General features: G+C 47.0%; 1 protein-coding gene across 11 annotated transcripts in view; it reads left to right on the forward strand.

Annotated features, from left to right (window-relative positions):
- RANBP3 (RAN binding protein 3) overlaps positions 1-17,918 on the forward strand; it is a 71,389-nt gene that overhangs the window by 41,224 nt on the left and 12,247 nt on the right. For 3 of the 11 annotated variants that reach the window (XM_015564287.1, XM_006764237.2, XM_006764240.2), the window contains 5 exons: positions 8,537-8,573; positions 8,662-8,748; positions 10,902-10,973; positions 16,178-16,243; positions 17,600-17,692. In XM_015564287.1, coding sequence (XP_015419773.1) covers positions 8,537-8,573; positions 8,662-8,748; positions 10,902-10,973; positions 16,178-16,243; positions 17,600-17,692 — 355 coding nt within the window. Of the gene's footprint in view, positions 1-713; positions 762-8,536; positions 8,574-8,661; positions 8,749-10,901; positions 10,974-16,177; positions 16,244-17,599; positions 17,693-17,918 lie in introns of all 11 variants that reach the window. The other 8 variants (XM_015564291.1, XM_006764236.2, XM_006764239.2 and 5 more) reach the window with 6 other exon arrangements.

Genomic DNA, 17,918 nt, shown 5'->3' on the forward strand with positions numbered 1-17,918 from the left:
ATCAGAGAAGATTAGGTCCCCTTTACATGGAGACTTGTCTAGTTGGATAAATATATGCCCATAGCAAAAAGCTAGTCCTGTTTCCTGAAGTAGACACGAGGGGTCAAAAGAGGAATTGAGTAGTGGGTAGAACTTTCCAAATCAAATTGGACCCCTTCTCCTTCCTTCCATTTTTTCTTTCTCTGTCTGAATCCGGGCCTCCAATTCGGTGTCTTAGAAACACAAGGAGCCCTGGCTTCCTTAATCTGTAGAAAGAGGAGATGTCTAACACACATTGCTTTGCAAGACTGATTGTGTCTGGACTGTGGTGAGGCTGTGAGCTGCTTGTCTTCAATCAAAGCAGGAAGAAGAGAAGACTCTTCTTTGAATCCAGAGGGAACCCCTGAGCTCTTTATCTTTGTATTAAGAAGGCTTTTGAAGATAATAGGTGGAGAAGATTATGAACGCTCAAGAACAAGAAATGTCTTGAGTGTTTGGAGTTTGATAAGTTGGGAAAGGTAAACATCATCATATATTCAGGATTGTAAACTCCATCCTCTAGGTACCCCCAATGTCGTGACATTGAAAAATGACTCTTAACAAGAAAACAGAGGACCCCACTCTGCCATACAGAATCCAGGCAGCCTTCCAGGGCATCAGAACCCTAGATATTTAGCAATTTCTATGTCATGTCACCAGTACCCTGTGTTCTTAAGGAAACCATTAAAATTCAGTTACAGGCACCAAACCATAGGCGCAAGAAGAAGCTGTGTTTGGCCAAGGTGAGATTGGAGTCATATTTTGACAATTTGGAGGAATCAGTGTGTGGTGGCTAAAGAAGTAGTAGTTTTTATCATGGGTGGGGAACAGCAGGGAGGCAGTCCTTTGTGGCCTAGAAGTGGGTTTGGGATAATGAAGTGTATTCAGAAGCTCGGTAATGACTCCAGCCAGGAGGCACTTACTGCCAGGGTGTTCTGGCCTCACAGCCCTGACACGAGAGCTGGCAGGGCAGTAATTAAGAGGTGGTCACTTTTTTGGTTGGGGGCAGAGCAGCTCCTGGGACCTCTTCCTGAGTCAGGTATTGTTAGTTATTTTATCTTCAGCCTTTGCGAACAGGTCATCTGTTCTCAGGCACTAAGAACAGATGACCTTGAAGTGGACCTGCCTGAGAGACTGAAGCCTTCTACTGCTGCCTAGTTTGAAAAACACAACTTAGAGGCATCTCCAACTGGGATGGTTGAGGGTTTCCAACTGCGAAGAGCAGACGGCTAGATTGCAGAAATTGTGTCATGGCAGCTGCTCTACCAGATTCATGTGGGCTATTTCAGGCCCCTCTCACTTCTAGTGCCCACTTGGTAAGACTGGTGGGTCCTCACCTTCCACCTGTGGTCAGTCCAAATGTTGATCTCTGAGGAATGTGGCTTCTCTGTCCTTGTGGACATTGGGTTGGAGACTCTAATCCAGGAGTCCTCAAACTTTTTAAACAGGGGGCCAGTTCACTGTCCCTCAGACCGTTGGAGGGCCGGACTATAGTTTAAAAAAAAACTATGAACAAATTCCTATGCACACTGCACATATCTTATTTTGAAGTAAAAAAACAAAACGGGAACAAATACAGTATTTGTATTTGCATGTGGCCCTCGGGCCATAGTTTGAGGACCCCTGCTCTGATCCCAAGAAATTCAGTTGTTCCCCAGGCTGGCCAATACAAGGTCAAGTGTTCTAGTAGGGAACCTCAGGATGGATTGTGAAGTCATCATGGGAGGGAGCCAGGTCTCGTGAGTGGTTTATGAATGGAGAGCACAACCATAAAGGCCTGCATCTGACACACACACACACACACACACACACAGTTTCAGCATTTGTGACTACAGAAATCCTCCGTTCCGTCACAAGTCCCAGCAGCACCACCATCATATCAGTTGGGGACAGCTCTGAGGGCTCACCAAGGGCTCGCTCTGTGGGGCTGTCTGCAGAGGAAACCATGGCAGGTTGCTAATGGCTCCTGTCAATTGACTTTCCCCACTGAGTGGGCATGTTCAAGCAAAGTTCACTTTGGTTTTTAGGTCAATTAAGGCATAAATCAAGGCAGAGAAACCTGATCCAGGCTTCTCGGGCTGAGTTTTTTTCCCTTGGTTACTCATTGTGTTTGCATCAGAACAAATTTGGATCTTGCTCTGTACCACACCAGAGTTCAGGAAACCGCCCACAGGTTACTCAGCAGGTCTCATCCATCATGCTCAGTCTCTTCTCTGTGCCTCAATCCCTGGGGGTCTATAAAGCATGAGCTCTTTATGGCAAATAGTGGCTCGCTGAATTGTTACAAAGGGCCTTGATCATCTTTCAGTCTCATCAGCACTCTAGCCATGGAAGACTCAGTACCAGAAAAAAGTCTATATATCAGACTTCCTGGCTCTCAGCAGGCAGTTTGAAGAAACCCAAACCACATTTCAGATTCGGTTCTCTTATCCAGGAGAAGCGAGCAGCTTCGTGCTTGCCCTGTCCTGGCTGAAGTCTGCTGGACTGAAGCTCCAAGCCAAGGCACCGATGAGCTTAAACTATGTTTATGAGACCCACCAAGAAGCTTAGAAAGTGTCTGGAACGAGCCCCCTGGCTGGACAGCTTCCCTCATCTTCCAGCTCCTGCACAGGATTTGACTTTTGTTCCATCCCCACCTACTTCATGTCTTCGGAGGCCACTTCTGTTTTTCTTGTTTCAGTGAGCTTTTTTAGTAAGAATTTCTGAGCTGGTTGCCTCAGTCACAAAATTGGCCCATAGTTGATATGAAGACAAGCACATGATTAGGCTTTGCCTTTTTTAAAAAAAAATCCTCACCCAAGGATATGTTTTTATTGATTTTTTTTTTTTTTTGAGAGAGAGAGAGAAGGATGTGTGTGAGAGAGAGAAACATCAATCTGTTGCCTCCCATACATGGTCTGGCCAGGGATCTGACCCACAATCTAGGTATGTGCCCTAACTGGGAAGCAAGCCTGCAACCTTTTGGTGTATGGGACGATGCTTCAACCAACTGAGCTACTGGACCAGTGCAGTAGGCCCTGCTGTTATTTGATTTTTCATCCCACAGCCAGCTGGACTTTCTAACTGGTCAGTCCAGGCTGGAGTCACTGAGGCCCAGGCAGGCCAAATGACAGCCAGTGTTTTCTGGAAAGAACTTGTCTGACTTCGTCTTGCTTTCTGGTCTTTTCTGGGAGGTCAGGAAGGCAGTGCTTTTCATTTCTGCATACTTCCTGTGTGCCTATGTCTTTCATGTTCTGAAACAGTCTCCAGCTCCATCCCCTTCCGTGGCCTGGCACCTTTGTTTCCCTCGAGGCCACACCAGGCAGCCTCATGAGAGCCATGTTTTTTTTTGGAGGAGGGTAATAATAAATCTAATGATCATAATTTTTACAATTTAATCCTTTATAAAAAAATCAGAAGCTTCCCGTGCCTATGTTCCCATCCTGGGTTAGACATTATCCCGATTTTGTACTTGGTGACAGGGTCTTACACGCCTCCCAGAATGAACTGCTTCCCTGGAGGACCCAGTGGCTTCTGAAGGGAGAGGGCTGCCGGTGCCGCCCAGAAGCACACGGTGAGCAGCTCCTTTGATTCTTCTGCAGGCTGGTGCTTTCCAGCCCTCAGCCCCTCCGCCATCTAAGAGGGCTTTTCCATTTTTGTGAACCTGCTTCATTCGTTCACACCGTCCTGAAGCCAGAGAAACCAGTTGAAAGGTTATCTTTGTTCTTCTTTGTCTTCAGCCTCCTTATGTCAGTGTTAGTTGGGTATATTTTCATCATGCTGTCCCAAATGGGTACTGACTCTTCCACTGGATTCTACTGTGGAGAGAGGCGGAGTAGAAAATGGGGCTTCTACACCCTGCTTCTGTTCTCCCTAAGAAGCACAGATCCTGAAAATCTGCTCTAGAATCCTCCTCATATGAGTCTCTGTAATGGTAATCCTTGAACTTGGGCTGCAGATTTCTGAGGTCCAAGAGTTGAGAGTCCCAGGCATTGCTTTCTACTGACCCCTGAGTAGCCACTCCCTTGATTGGGATGAAGGGTTTCCCCCAGGCTGCTCTGACACAGAAGAGGTCCAGACCACCAGGCTACCATCCAAGGGAAATGGTGGAACTGGCGTTGGCCTTGAGGGGAAGGGGGGCGCGGCAGAGGGAGTTGCTGCACCTCAGACCTTTTCCTGCCAGACAGCAAGCTCAGCCCTTCTCCAGCAGGGTGTAGGGCAGGTTGCTCTTCACATGGACATCTATGAAGGATTTCTAAAAGAGTCAGCATTTCCAAAGGCATGCAGAAATGACTTCACCTTACATTCTGTCTTCCTGCTTCCTTGCACTAATTTTTTTTTTTTTAGAAGAGTTGCCAATGTCAGTTTCCTCATTGCTTCTCAGGTGTTTCATACTCCACAGGAGGTTCCATCAGTTTTTGGAAGGTTCTCCTTGTCGGGGAGTCTTCCTGTGTTTTCCTTCTCAGGCCTTGGCCTCCAGGTTTTTCCGGACCAAGAGACCCATCGCCTGTCTGTGGGTGGTTCTTCAAAAGACTTGGGGCAAAAATTTGAGGGTTTCCTGGAGTCAGGGGTCTAGGAGTGTCTGAATCTTGCTTGGCTAGGCAACTTTTCTTCTCAGGTTTCCTAAGGGGTCATAGTGGAGGATATGGACTCCATTTGTGCAATAAATACTTGAGAGTTTTTTGTGTACTGTGTCCTGGGTGTTGCACATATGAACTATGAGGATAACAGACAGGATAGGGCCTCATCATGGCTAGAGACAGACACATTAGATCATTTCTGATTGTGGTACACAAAACAGGGTAGAGGCCCAAGAGAGGCTGGAGGGTGGGGTTAAGGGGAGCTGCCTCCACTTTCTGGGCAGTGAGATAGGCATGAGCATAGGTTCATTCTGGAGGTGATCGGGAAAGGCCTCAGGGAGGCCACAGTGAGTAGACCTGCAGGAAAAGCACCCAGGCCTTGGGAGTAGCACATGGCAAAGGAACATTGAAGCGGGACAGTGCTGACATACTCAGAGAACAGCAGAGAGACAGGTTGGAGTATGACGGCAAGGAGGAGTGGTATGGGATGGACCAAGGGTCCTGGTAAGCAGTCCTGGACCCTGAGAGGTGAGGCTAAATCTCCAGAGGCTCCTGGTTTGAGGAGGGGCTCCTAGGAACATTCAAATTCTTAAGGAGACCCAGATGCCTGAGGCTTTGCTGTGTCGTTGGAAGAGGTAAGAAATTTAGGTGTCATTAAAAGAGCCCCAAAATACATGCAGCAAAAATTGGCAGAACTGAAGGAAGAAATTGACAATTCAGTCATAACAGTTGGAAACCTCAGTACTGCACTCTCAGTTATCAGTAGAATATCCAGACAGATGGACCCAGCAGAGTGCACTGTCCCCTCAGTCACGAGGAACCTTCAGGGTAGACCCCTTGCTAGGCCACAAAACCAGTCTCAGTAAATCTGAAAGGATTTAAACCATACAGTCTTCTTCAAACACAGTGGAATGAAATTAGAAATCCATAGCAGAATGAGCCCTGGAAGATTCACAAGGTGGAAACTAACATAGATGGCCAGCGGGCAACAGGAAAGTTATGTATGGAGGCCTGTTGAGATTGAGATGCTAGAGCAGGGGTGGGCAAACTTTTTAACTCGAGGGCCACAATGGGTTCTTAAACTGGATCGGAGGGCCGGAACAAAAGCATGGATGGAGTGTTTGTGTGAACTAATATAAGTTCAAAGTAAACATCATTGCATAAAAGGGTACAGTCTTTTTTTTTTTTAGTTTTATTCATTTCAAACGGCTGTAGTTTGCCCACGGCTGTGCTAGAGGAATCTCCTCTGCAACAACTGAGGCTGCTCGGGCCTAACAACTTTCAGGAGCACTGGCTGGGCTGCTGGCTGTTGCCCTGTGCGTAACTTAGGAACACAGTCCTTCACTGCTTCTCCCTAGTCTTTCACTGAGCAAATGCTGAGGAAGCGCCTGCTGTGTGGTGCCGCGGTCCAGTCCCCTCCTGGAACTTTGAGTCTAACGGGACCCTGATACAGAGTAATGAGGCCAAAGGACCAAGGGTTTTGTTCTCACATGGGAACTTAAAGAGAGACCTGAGGGAAAGGAGGACATCAATGGATAAGGAGTCAGTGTCTACAGAGCCCAGAGAGGGTGATCATTTCCAGATCCCAAAAGTCAATCCAGGAAGTGGCAGATCCCAGTTCCTACAGAGCCACGGGGTGGTAACACAGCTCTTTATTATCTGATGTCAGTCCCGGTCACTGCTGAGTCATAGTGCTGTGGGCTCAGGAACCCCCATTAAAGGGTCTTCAAACCTGGCCCCTCAACTCCTGGCTGTCCCCAGGACATTATTCCAAATCCCAACTCACCTGTTTATGCCTGTCCTTGAGCTTTCAAACCCTGTCCAAGGGTGTAACATCCAGTGGAAATGAGCTTGCTGGGAGAGCAAAGCCACTGCCAGGTGTGAGCTATAGCAAGGACTGGCACGTTGGGCTGAGCAAATGCCACCTATTTATCCAGTTGACCCCGTGCCACTTCCCTGTGAGGGAGGCACCAGCACCCTGTTTTCCAAATGAGATAGTTTGCCCAAGGTTTCCCATTTAAGCAATGGCATAGCCAGAAAAAACTCTCTAGATCTAAAAGCCTTGAAGAGGGGGTTGAGCACTCTCATGCTCCACTCATGCCCCATTTGGGCCCAGTGGTGTGTTCACAGCTGCCCCAAGGACTATTGAATAGCCCCGTTGTGAGAAGGGTTTCCTAGCACTTGGATGGATGGTTCCCTGTGAGCTTCCAATCCCCTGAGACACACCTGGGGACAGTGCCATCCTCTCCCTTCACAAATACTTCAGGGAGGCTCTTAGGACACAGACTTGGAGCAAGAAGCCCAGGTTGGTTTTTCTGACTCAAACCCTAGTCATTGATTCACACAGGAGAGATGGTCCAGGTTGGGATCCTTTTCTTACTGTTCAAGCTCTCGCCATCCTTCAAGATGGGCCAGTCTACACACACCCACAAGCTAAGGTGGTGTTTACATTTTTAAAAGATTGTAAAAACAATATACAGCATGTGGTCCTCAGAGCTGGAAATACTTTCTGACCCTTTATGAGAAAAGTGTGTTGCCCAGGCTTTTAGGAGGCCCTCACTAGTGCAGTCAGGTTCCAGCTTCAGGAGGGTGTCAGGTCACCAGCAAGAATTAGCTACCCCAGCTTTAGGAGGGTCCCTCCAGCTCCTCCCTCGCCTACAGTTTAGTTTAGTGCAGTTACTGCCTCCACACGTGCTCTGCCATGTGCAAAGCTCTTTCACACGCACCACCTCATTTCATCCCTCAGCTCCTCAGGCAGGTGGTCATCATCTGGCTAACCATGAGTCTTAGGGGCTTTTCTGAAATGAAGAAAACTGGCTCCTCTGCTGTTTCTTAAGCACCCCAGGAGGAGTGATGTTCAATCTTCCACATTTGCTTTCTGCTGCTTAGTTCCTAAGAAGCATACATCCCTGAGAAGGGACATATAGGAGGAATTATATGTTATCCTGGGTTGGGAGGGACTCATTTCAGGCCTCTTAATTGTTAGTTGTTCACATTCTAAAACTAAAGGTTGTTAAGGAAAGATTCTTCAGCCACCTTCTTTCAGGGTGTGTGTGTGTGTGTGTGTGTGTGTGTGTGTCTGTGTGTCTCTGTGTGTGTGTGTGTGAGAGAGACAGAGAGAGAGAACGTTCAGTGGGTTTGTACTTAATGAATTGTTCTGTTCTGAGTACTTTGTAGCAGACTTTGGTCCGAGGCATCAAAGTTCTAGGTTGCTCTGGAAACAATGGCCTGCCTTGAAACAAGGTTCCTTACCGTGGAATATGCCAGGGCAAGGAATGGAAACCACCACAATCCGGTGTTAGGCGACTGTTTTTATTTTTATTGTTAATCTAAATCAAAGGTTATTTTTTCATTGATTTTTAAAGAGAGTAGAAGGGAGCGGGAGAAAAAGAGAGACATCGATTGGTTGCCTCCCAAGCACGCTCTGACTAGGGCCAGGGATCAAGCCTACAACCTAAGTTTGTGCCCTGGACCAGAATCGAACCCAGTACCCTTCAGTCAGCAGGCTGATGCTCTATCCACTTAGGCAAACTGGCTAGGGCTAGGCAACCTTTTTTTTTTTTTTTAATTATACAGTCCAGCTGCCCTTCAGAGTGGAGAACGGGTCGCTTTTCAGCTCTTGGCAAAATGAGTTTTGCCAGGTAAAGTTTCACTATGCTTGAATTGGGGAGTGACACACCAGTTAGCTGTAACCTGTGGAGAAACAAAGAAGCCGATCCTTGTGCTGTAAATGTGCTGTCAGTCATTAAGAGGGTTCCTTAGCACGTGGCCTGGTCTGCAGAAGGTTCACGGGGAGTGCCGAGCGTGAGATTGAAAGTTCCTCTGTGACTTGGTGGCTGAGCTAAGGAGCTGGCCCTCAGAAGTGTGTCTCAGGATCCATTCATTACGGAGCTTCCGAGCTGTTGGGTGAGAGGGCAGCTTGGCCCTTTCTTCCACCCTGACATGTGCTCTCGTTTCAGAGGTCAGCTGGAGGCTCCAGCCCTGAAGGTGGTGAAGGTGAGGAAACCTCTAAAACGTTTCACTGTCTTTCATTGTAAAAATGGAAGGAGCCTGATTTTCTCCTCCTTCTCGTTGTTTTCTGTAGATTCTGACAGAGAAGATGGAAATTACTGCCCTCCTGTCAAGCGAGAAAGGACGTCCTCTTTAACCCAATTCCCACCTTCACAGTCAGGTAACAGCTACAGACCTTTATTGAGTGACAAAAGCATTCATGTTTACAAGCCCACTGTTCCCCCTTCAACATCTCACGCTCATCTGTCTCCTGCCCAGATCCAGTTAGAATCAATCTGAGACTTGGTCTCTGTCACGATAAGGTTAGAGCTTGCCAGAGGTGTGGCACCAGGCACCCCAGTCTGGGATCAATGACACTTATGGAGGGGTGTGACCTAGTGGACTAATAAGAAAGATGCACCAAGAAAAATCGTCCCTCTGAAATAAAGGGACTCTCTGAGTCCTATTGGGGCCTCTGACCATTAATCACATGTCCACCTTCCAAAAGCTGCTTGGAAGTGGGGGATTCTCCTGACCCTTCTGCCTAGACCTTGGTGGTCCCATTGAGAAGGACACACACATGGTTCATAGTGAGCTGAGTAGTCCCAATAGACACTGTGGTGGTGGATTGCCTTGAGCTCCCTGAGGAAAGGGCTTGGTGGAGGCTTGAAAGGTGGGCCAGACTGGACCCCTGTAGAGGTATCTGGACTGGGCATGATCTGAGCACATGCACAGAAGCCAGAAGACCAGCCACAGCTTATGCAAAGCCTGGTGCAGAAAAGAGGTAGGTTCAAGGGTAGAGAGAGACACTGGGGCTACTTAGTGGGGGCTCCTCGAGCCTGGGGACTCCCCTGTAGTTTGGAGGGTCAGTGCTGTCAAAGGGCTGCTCCCTCTCCCCACCTCATCTGGACTTGGTCCACTCTGGCATTGTCCCATCTTGGTCTCTGTAACCATGACTTAGAGATGCACGTGTATTGGGAAAGGATCTCTAGTTACCCAAATTGAAGTTCATTCTTGCAAAGTTCATATAAAACATTTACAACTGTGAACTTTAAAGGTATCACTTTAAGGAGGGAAAAAAGACACTCTTGGAAAGTTTGTTTCTGCTTATAAAAGTAATGCAGACTTTACAGGAATAGCTGGTGCAGAAAGTGAGCGTCCTCTCAAGGTTGTCTCTATAACACACTTAATTTCCTACCTATTTCCCTTAACACTTTTTTTTTTACGTTGCCACATCCTTTTTCATGACTGCATAAGACCCTGCCCTGAATGGATGCACTGTCACTTGCCCATTAGGCATTAAGGAACTGTCCAGATGGTTTGCAGTGGACATCCTTTTTTAAGGGCCTCTGCCCGCTTGTTGCATAGGTGTTTCTATGGAATGAGGAAGCATCCACTTCCTGGCTGTGATTGTGTTCCTTCCGTTCACTGTCTACTGCTGACCCACACTTTCTCATTAGGAAGGTGTAGCAGAGAAGAGATGAAGTGATTTGTATTGTGCACTAGGCTGAAGGGGCAAAGGACTACCAAACATTTTCTCTCTCTAGAGCAGTGGTTCTCAACCTTCCTAATGCCACGACCCTTTAATACAGTTCCTCATGTTGTGGTGACCCCCAACCATAAAATGATTTTCGTTGCTGCGTTGGTCTAGGACAGTGGTCGGCAAACTGCGGCTCGCAAGCCACATGCGGCTCTTTGGCCCCTTGAGTGTGGCTCTTCCACAAAATACCAAGTGCAGGCGTGCACGTACATTGCGATTGAAACTTCGTGGCCCATGCGCAGAAGTTGGTATTTTGTGGAAGAGCCACACTCAAGGGCCCAAATAGCCGAATGTGGCTCTCGAGCCACAGTTTGCCAATCACTGGGAGATAATCAGCTCCCAATCCTCAGAGGAAATGGAAAGATGAGCAGTGCCAGTGAGATCCAAAACAGGTGGGGGTGGGGAGTGCAGCCAACTTTTGAGCCCGGACTGGTGACAAGGAGCAGGGGCTGAGGCTCAGCCCCAGGTAAGACTTGGTACATCTGGCGTGCTCCGATTTCCTCCTGGCTGCCCCCACGGGCCTAGGGTGCCAAGGAAAAGCCAGGGGCATGAGGACAGGAGAAATGACCACAGTGGACCAGAGTGAACTGGTAGACATCAGACAGAGGCCATTAGGCTGGTGACTCCTCTCTTCTTGCTGTAGAGAGTGTGGAGTATGTAAAGGCCTTATTCATTATGCTGACCCCCACCTCTTACACCACAGTGGGACTTGGAGATCAACCCCTCATGTCTGCCCCACCTACTCACACTGTTTTTCCTCTTGTTCCCCCCTGCCTGCACCTCCTTGCTGACAGTATCAAAAAACAATGTTTTTATGCCATCAACCTTCTGCGAGCCATCTGCAGGCAATTCTGACTCAGAACCAGGTGAGCCCTCACATCCCTTTGCCTTTCACAGCCAGTCACTGGGGGTTTTCCTGGGATGAAAAGCAGTTAATACTGTAAAATAGCACCTTAACAGCAATGGACAGTTTGAAAGCAGAGTTCAGTTTCTAAATGTTTTTCCAACTCTTTAGCTTGTACATTTGGAATCCAGTGTAAGAGAGGCTTCATAAGCCCTTATTTCTGTTTCTGTAAGTAAGCCTGTTTACAAGGATTTTTACATTCTTCTTGAAAAAAAGAAAGAGATGTATTACTTGTTTTTCAAAATTTTACACAGGTAATACATTTATGTAATTTTTAAAAAGGCAGATTAGAAATAAATAGACTTTAAAAAGAATTAGCCTGCCCCTTTCCCACTGACTACCATCCCAAAGGTAACTAATGTGAAATGTAATTTCCCAGACCCCTTTTCGGTTATTAAATTCCCACATTAATTAGTATGGCTTAGATGTGTTCAGATAAATGCATATATTTAATCACAGTTTTAAAACTTTAAGGAAAACAGCTTGCTCCCCTCTGAAGAACATAGAGCCTGCCTTTTTTGGTCTTTTGCAGGAGAACCAACTCCAATAATTCCTAAAAGTTTCTCCTCATAAAAGATTTAATGAGCAAGTTTAACCACCCGAATTCTGTAACCAAACCTGCCTTATATAAATTCATTGCCGACTTCAAAAGCCTTGCAAGATAACTCATACTCTGGCATGAGAGTGATGTCAAGGGAAGAGGCTAGTTTTTATAACTTTGAGGATTGATTTGATGGCACCATTTCAAACAGTTGAATTTGTTCTGACTCTGAAAGCAAACTGTTTGGAGTTGACCCCCCTTCCCTCTTCTGAAGAGGAACTTGGTTTTTAAAGGTCTTTGGTCATACCTGGGGCACTGGTTTAGCAAGTTGTGTTCTGAGGTGTGGGGGTAGTGTTAGTCTTTGCGAGTCTGTTTTGGTCTATAGCTGAAGACACACATCTTGATCCCTTTATGCTATAGAGTTCTATTATGAGTCTCAAGATCACCTCTGAGGTCTGTGAGTGATGGCTTCACTCCCTCTCTCTGCCCCCAAAACCTTTATCCAGCAGCATTGAGAGTGGGGTAGCTCTGCGAAAGGGGACAGCTTAGTCTGCTATAGCAGAGGCTCTGATACAGCCCTGGTCCCTGGTACCTGATGCAGCATGCCAGTCATATTAGATTTGCACATCAGCTCTGCAAAGTGAGCCTCTTATATGCTCTCCTGTCTTATTTTTTAGCTTAATTGGGGGAGGGAGGACCTAAAACTTACGGAAAATTTTTATAAAGCATTTCTCTATCCCTTTACATAGAAGGCTCCATGCGTTCTTCAGAGCAACGACATCAGATTCTAATCACATGTCTCTCTTCATCTGAAACAGTTGCTCATTCTTTCCTTGACTTTTGTGACCTTGAAGATTACAAGCCAGTTATTTTGGAGAAGTCCTTCAATTAGCGGGTGTCTGGTGTGTCCTGGGGCTTCCACCCAGGTTGTGTATTTGGGACTGGAATGCCATAGAAGTGCAGCCATGCTCTCCCAGTGCACCCCAGTGGTGGCATACGATGTGTACTCTACCTGGTGCAGGCCGGGTTGACTTTGATCACTTGATTAGGGTGGAATCTGCCCAGTTTCTCCACTATAAAATTATTTCTTCTTCCTTTGTCGTTACTATTTTCTGGAGAGCTACTTTTTCTTTTCTTTTTTTTCCTTATTGATTAAGGTATTACATATGTGTCCTTATCCCCTCATTGCCCCCCACCCCACCCCTTTCCATTCATGCCCTCACCTCCTGGTGTCTGTCCATTGGTTATGCTTACATGCATGTATACAAGTCCTTTGGTTGATCTAGCCAGTTTGCCTCAGTGGAGAGATACTTAGAGACATGAGGAAATCTCTCATATTGCCCTCCTTTGTTAGCATCCATTAATGTTTTCTTGCTTGAATTAATTATTACTCTAATGATGACCACATGGAGATTTTCTGCCCCATTTTTGCCCCAACATTTATTAATTGGCATTCTACTATAAGGAGCAGCTTTCTTTTCCCCACTTTACTTAGTCATTTGTGTCGATATGGATTTATGGATTCCTGTTTTAGTCAGTGGGTTGCAATTTGTTATTAGTTTTTATTTTAATACTCAGATTTTATTTTGATCATCAGTTATTTTAATTGTTCCAGATTTGGCCAATGAGCCCCATCAAGCCAGGTTCCTGTGTCCTTTTCCCAGGTCCCTGTCATTCTTTTAAGCATTTTCTTTACTTTCTGTCGTAACAAGAGGTTCCAGGCTCATCATCTTTCCCCTTTTCTCGAAGGAGTCCTAGTTCTTAATGGAGCATGGTCTCAAGAAACCAAGATCTGGGTGCTCCGTGTGTTCACCACCATGTGGGCTGTCACTGCTCTCAGGACCTCTCAGTGCCCAGAGCTGGGAACACACACACACACACACAAACACACACACAAACACACACACACACACACCTAGGAACATATACACATATACCTATATGCATATATATGCTTACATTTACATATATTTCTACATCTCTATCTGGATACTTCCAATTCATTGCCAACAGGATTCATCTTAACCTCCCCCTCTGTACATCTACCTCTCTTTTCTAAGAAACCTGACTCCCTCTGTCCTCAATACATTTATTTACTCATTGCTCCATTCCCCCATATGTGGTCAAGCACTCTTCTCCCCCTGCACCAACACTGCCCTTATACACCCCAGCCCTCATCAGGCTGCTTTCTCTTGGATTCTTTCCAACCCCTGGTATATATCAGGTTGAATTCTGATATATTTTCCTGTTAAATCTGGGCCTCCCTGGATGGTGAACATTACTTCCTCAGAAGTCACTCAGGATCTTCCTGAGGCAGGGCACAATGTACCCTCAAAGGAGCCTGCTTGCTTCAGACATGATTTGGAAGAGGAAAGAGGCTGCCCCAGAGGGAAGTCCTCTTCCGCCCGGGAGTTCACAGAAGGGGATCCATGTGCCCTTAAGAAGACACCACTGTAGCCATCTGTGTGTAGTGGGGCTCTGGCCTCCAAGCAATGCCTCTTCATTGTACCCTGACCATCTTGCAGGAGGCCATGAGAAGAGATCATATTTGTTTTAGTGAAGGTGGGGCTACAGCAGGGCCTCCAGGGTTTGACTGCCCTGTAAGCACACCACCCTCCTGCTTTGGCCCCTTCAGAAGTGTGGTACACCTTGTCTATCTGTCCATCAGTTTACTGCAGCATTCAGCATAGATTTCCTGTGCATCTTCAGGGTTAGCCTGGCACCAGATACAAAGTTAGTGAATGTTCACTGGCAGTAATTTCTGGGCCCGCTGCCCACACTGATCAGCATAGGTCAGCCCCATGGGTCAGTGGCTGTTAGCATTGGCTCTGCATAGGGCTCAGTGGTCGCCATCAATGTGTAGCCACAATATGAGCATTGCAGAGCCAGCTCTAAGAGCTTTAGAAGTTTTCTAAATTGTGAATTTCATCTCAATTTTTTAGTTTTATATTGCCAGTCGTCTTCTGAATAACCGTAAACTTTGGAAATGTAATTCAGTATTTTCCTTCTAAAAAGGAACATCTGGCAGCATGTCTTCCCCTGCATCCTGTTTTGTCTGATTTCCCGAGTGTGGTTTTTATGACCCACAGCTCTCGTATGGGAGAGACACCACCCCACTAACACAGGCTCTAGAAGCCTGGCAGGCTCCAGTCCTTTTTACTAACTAGCAGTGAGAGTTTCTGTAATCCTATTTTAGCCCAAGGAGAGCAGTTTGGCTCACCAACATGTCGACAACAGGAAGAGGGCCCTTCTGTTTTACTCAGAATTCTGATTTGACTTTGTTTCCTACCTAAAGTGGTCTGACAAAGCATTTGTGATGTCATTTTAGTGTATAATTGGTTGGTTTTTAGTGTATGCATAGAGTTGTGCAGCTGTCACTGAAATTAATTTTAGAACATTTTAATCACCCCCCAAAAGAAGTCCCATATCCTTTAGCAGTCATTCCTCATTCTGTCTTTCCCAGCCCCTGGCAACCATGAATCCACTTTCTGTCTCTGGATTTGTGTGACCTTTTGAGGTATCTTTTAAGTCTTTACTTTCTTCCAACAATATGGAATTGTTTTCTTGACTTCATTTTGGGTTGTTTGTTGCCAGTGTATAGAAACACACTGATTTCTGTATGATTATCTTGTGCCCTGAAATCTGGCAAGGGTTTTTCCCGATATGTTGGACCTTAGCACAAAAGCAAGGCTGCCTCTGGTGGCCTAAAATGCTGCTGTCCCTCTGCCTCTCCAGATACAGACCTGGCCTGTTGGAGTCACAAAGCTTTTTATGCTGATCCTTCCCGCCAAGGATTGCATTAAACTGTCTGTTCCACCCCACCCCCTTCATGAGATGGGCAAAGTCACCAAGATGCATTGATTAAGGGATCTGTGGACGGTGGCTAAGCAGAAACCAGGTTTTGAATATCCCAAGAGCCCCTGTATTTGTCAGCCTGAACTCAAGTCCTGGGGGAGGCCCCACCTCCTCACATGTGGCCAGGACAAACAACCCTGCTTCCTTCTTCCAGGCCTTCCGGTGCTCTCATTAAGCAATGAGACAAAGCTCTCCAGGCATGTCTAGAAAGAGAGCAAGTCCACTATGTGCCACTCTTGATCTCTTGCCAAAGAAAACATGTTTCATTTCCCACACATCTGTTGGTAGTACAAAGAGCTCTCCTGACAAGTGCTCTAGGAAAGAGAAATGCATCTCTGGAGACCTTTATTCGGTGGCCCCGTGACATTCTCCAGGGCCTGCAAGTACAGCATGGCTTCCAAGGTCCTGGCAAAGTCCAGCCTGGCACTCACCTTCTGGATGGAAGGGCTCCTTGGTGGAGTGGTCACCCTCACTTCTGTCTTGCACCTTTGACACCCTCTCGTCTTCCATTCGCTGTACTTTGCCCTGAGCCACACTTCCTGCAATCCCTGCCTCCTCACGCAGGCTGCCATACAGCCTTGGTAGTTGGATAAGACTTCTGCATTTCTGTTTCAGTTTGAAATCATTTCCCTTGTTCTCTAGGCCCCTGGCTACTGAGGCCCAGACAACAACCCTCTCCTGCCCCTGCTCCCTCCCAGCCTCACCACCCCACACTAGGAAGGCTTTCTTTTTCTTCTTTTTTTTTTTTATCTTTTGTCTTGTGCTTGTAGAGGAAAAGAGCAGTGGGTTCCGGTTGAAGCCACCAACACTGATCCATGGCCAGGCACCCAGTGCAGGTAGGTGCCCACATTGGAGGAAGAGAGGAGAGTGGCTTTCTCATACCCTTCCAGGCTTCTGCACAGCTGCCTAAGGCAACCCACCAGTGCACTCTGGGCTGGTACCTGACACCTGAGCTGTGGAAAACCACTATAAAGAGCCTGTCAGACCAGGGAGCTTCTCTACCCTGAAGTGGAGGTGACAAGGGAACAAGCTTGGGTTGGTATGGGAGTTTGGGCTCTGTGCCCAGTGATAGCTCAGTTGGTTCCAGCTGTCTTTCCAGAGCATTCTAGCCCCAGCACGCCATATCATTAACCCTGATTTGCAGAGTGGCCTCAATTCAATAGCACACTGTTCATGAGCAAGGCCAAGTGATGGCGCTCTGGAGACCTGTCAGGTCCAAAGGGAGCCCAAGCAGGGCCAAAAATGTTTTCTCGTGGTCCTCGCCCTAGTTGTATTTGACCAGAGGTGTTTTCTCAATGTGGCATTTTTAAAAAGCAGGTGCTGCCCTAACTGGTTTGGCTCAGTGGATAGAGTGTCAGCCTGGGGACTGAAAGGTCCCAGGTTTGATTCCGGTCAAGGGCACAGGCCCAAGTTACAGGCTCAATCCCCAAATAGGGGACGTGCAGAAGGCAGGCAATCAATGATTCATCATTGATGTTTCTATCCCTCTCTTGCTCTCCTTTCCTCTCTGACATCAATAAAAATATATTTTAAAAAATAAAAAGCACGTGCAGAGGGTGCCTTTCTGTGATCCCAAGCAGCAGCCTGAATTCTGGGGGATTTCCTGTGGCTTTGCTGCTTTCCCCTCAGGTCTGTGCTTGACCCTTGAGCCCAGCACTTGAGAACCCGAAGCATTAGTGTACTCACTGGGTTAATTCACAGACATGATCAGTTACATGGAAATGTCATTTAATCACATCTAAAAATAGCAATAGCCAAACTCTGTATCTTTAGCGGTAAAGAAAGTGTCTTGGGTTTGTTTTTTTAATGTGCTTCCCTCCTGGCTGCTGTGGCTCAGTGGTTGAGCATGGACCCATGAACCAAGAAGTTGCAGTTTGATTCTGGTCATGGCACATGCCCGGGTTGTGGGATCGATCCCCACTAGGGGGCATGCAGAAGGCAGCTAATCAATGATTCTCTCTCATCATTGATGTTTATATCTCTCTCCCTCTCCCTCCTCTCTAAAATCAATAAAAACATTTTCTTAAAAAAAAAACCCAAACACAGATGTGCTTCCCTACAGAGTCTAGTCTGTGAGGAACATGAAATGGATTGCTGGATTTAATTTGTCTGTAAAGTGCCTGAGAGCCTGAGCTGTTGCATTTCTGCCCACGAGGTCCAAGGGCGCTGGGCAAACCGACCTCTGTTCCCAGGTCTGCCAAGCCAGAAGCCCAAGGAGCAGCAGCGGAGCGTGCTTCGCCCGGCAGTGTTACAAGCCCCACAGCCAAAGGCACTCTCACAGGCCGGTAAGAAACGCAGCCCTGGTACAGGCTGGCATGGCAGAGTAGATTATTACAGAAGTCGCTTCTGGGACAGCCATGTCATATCTGCCAAATGCACAAATAAATAAAGTGCTGGGAAAGCAGCCTTTTATATTCCTGGTGAGCCTAGTAAAGACATGAGGCAAAGCCTGACTGCTGGTGCAAATGTGCCTTGTGCACGCCCTGGCCTCATAAATGCTGCCTCCACTTC

The sequence above is a fragment of the Myotis davidii genome, unplaced genomic scaffold (genome assembly GCF_000327345.1).
Source record: "Myotis davidii unplaced genomic scaffold, ASM32734v1 scaffold341, whole genome shotgun sequence".
Classification (NCBI taxonomy): Eukaryota; Metazoa; Chordata; class Mammalia; order Chiroptera; family Vespertilionidae; genus Myotis; species Myotis davidii.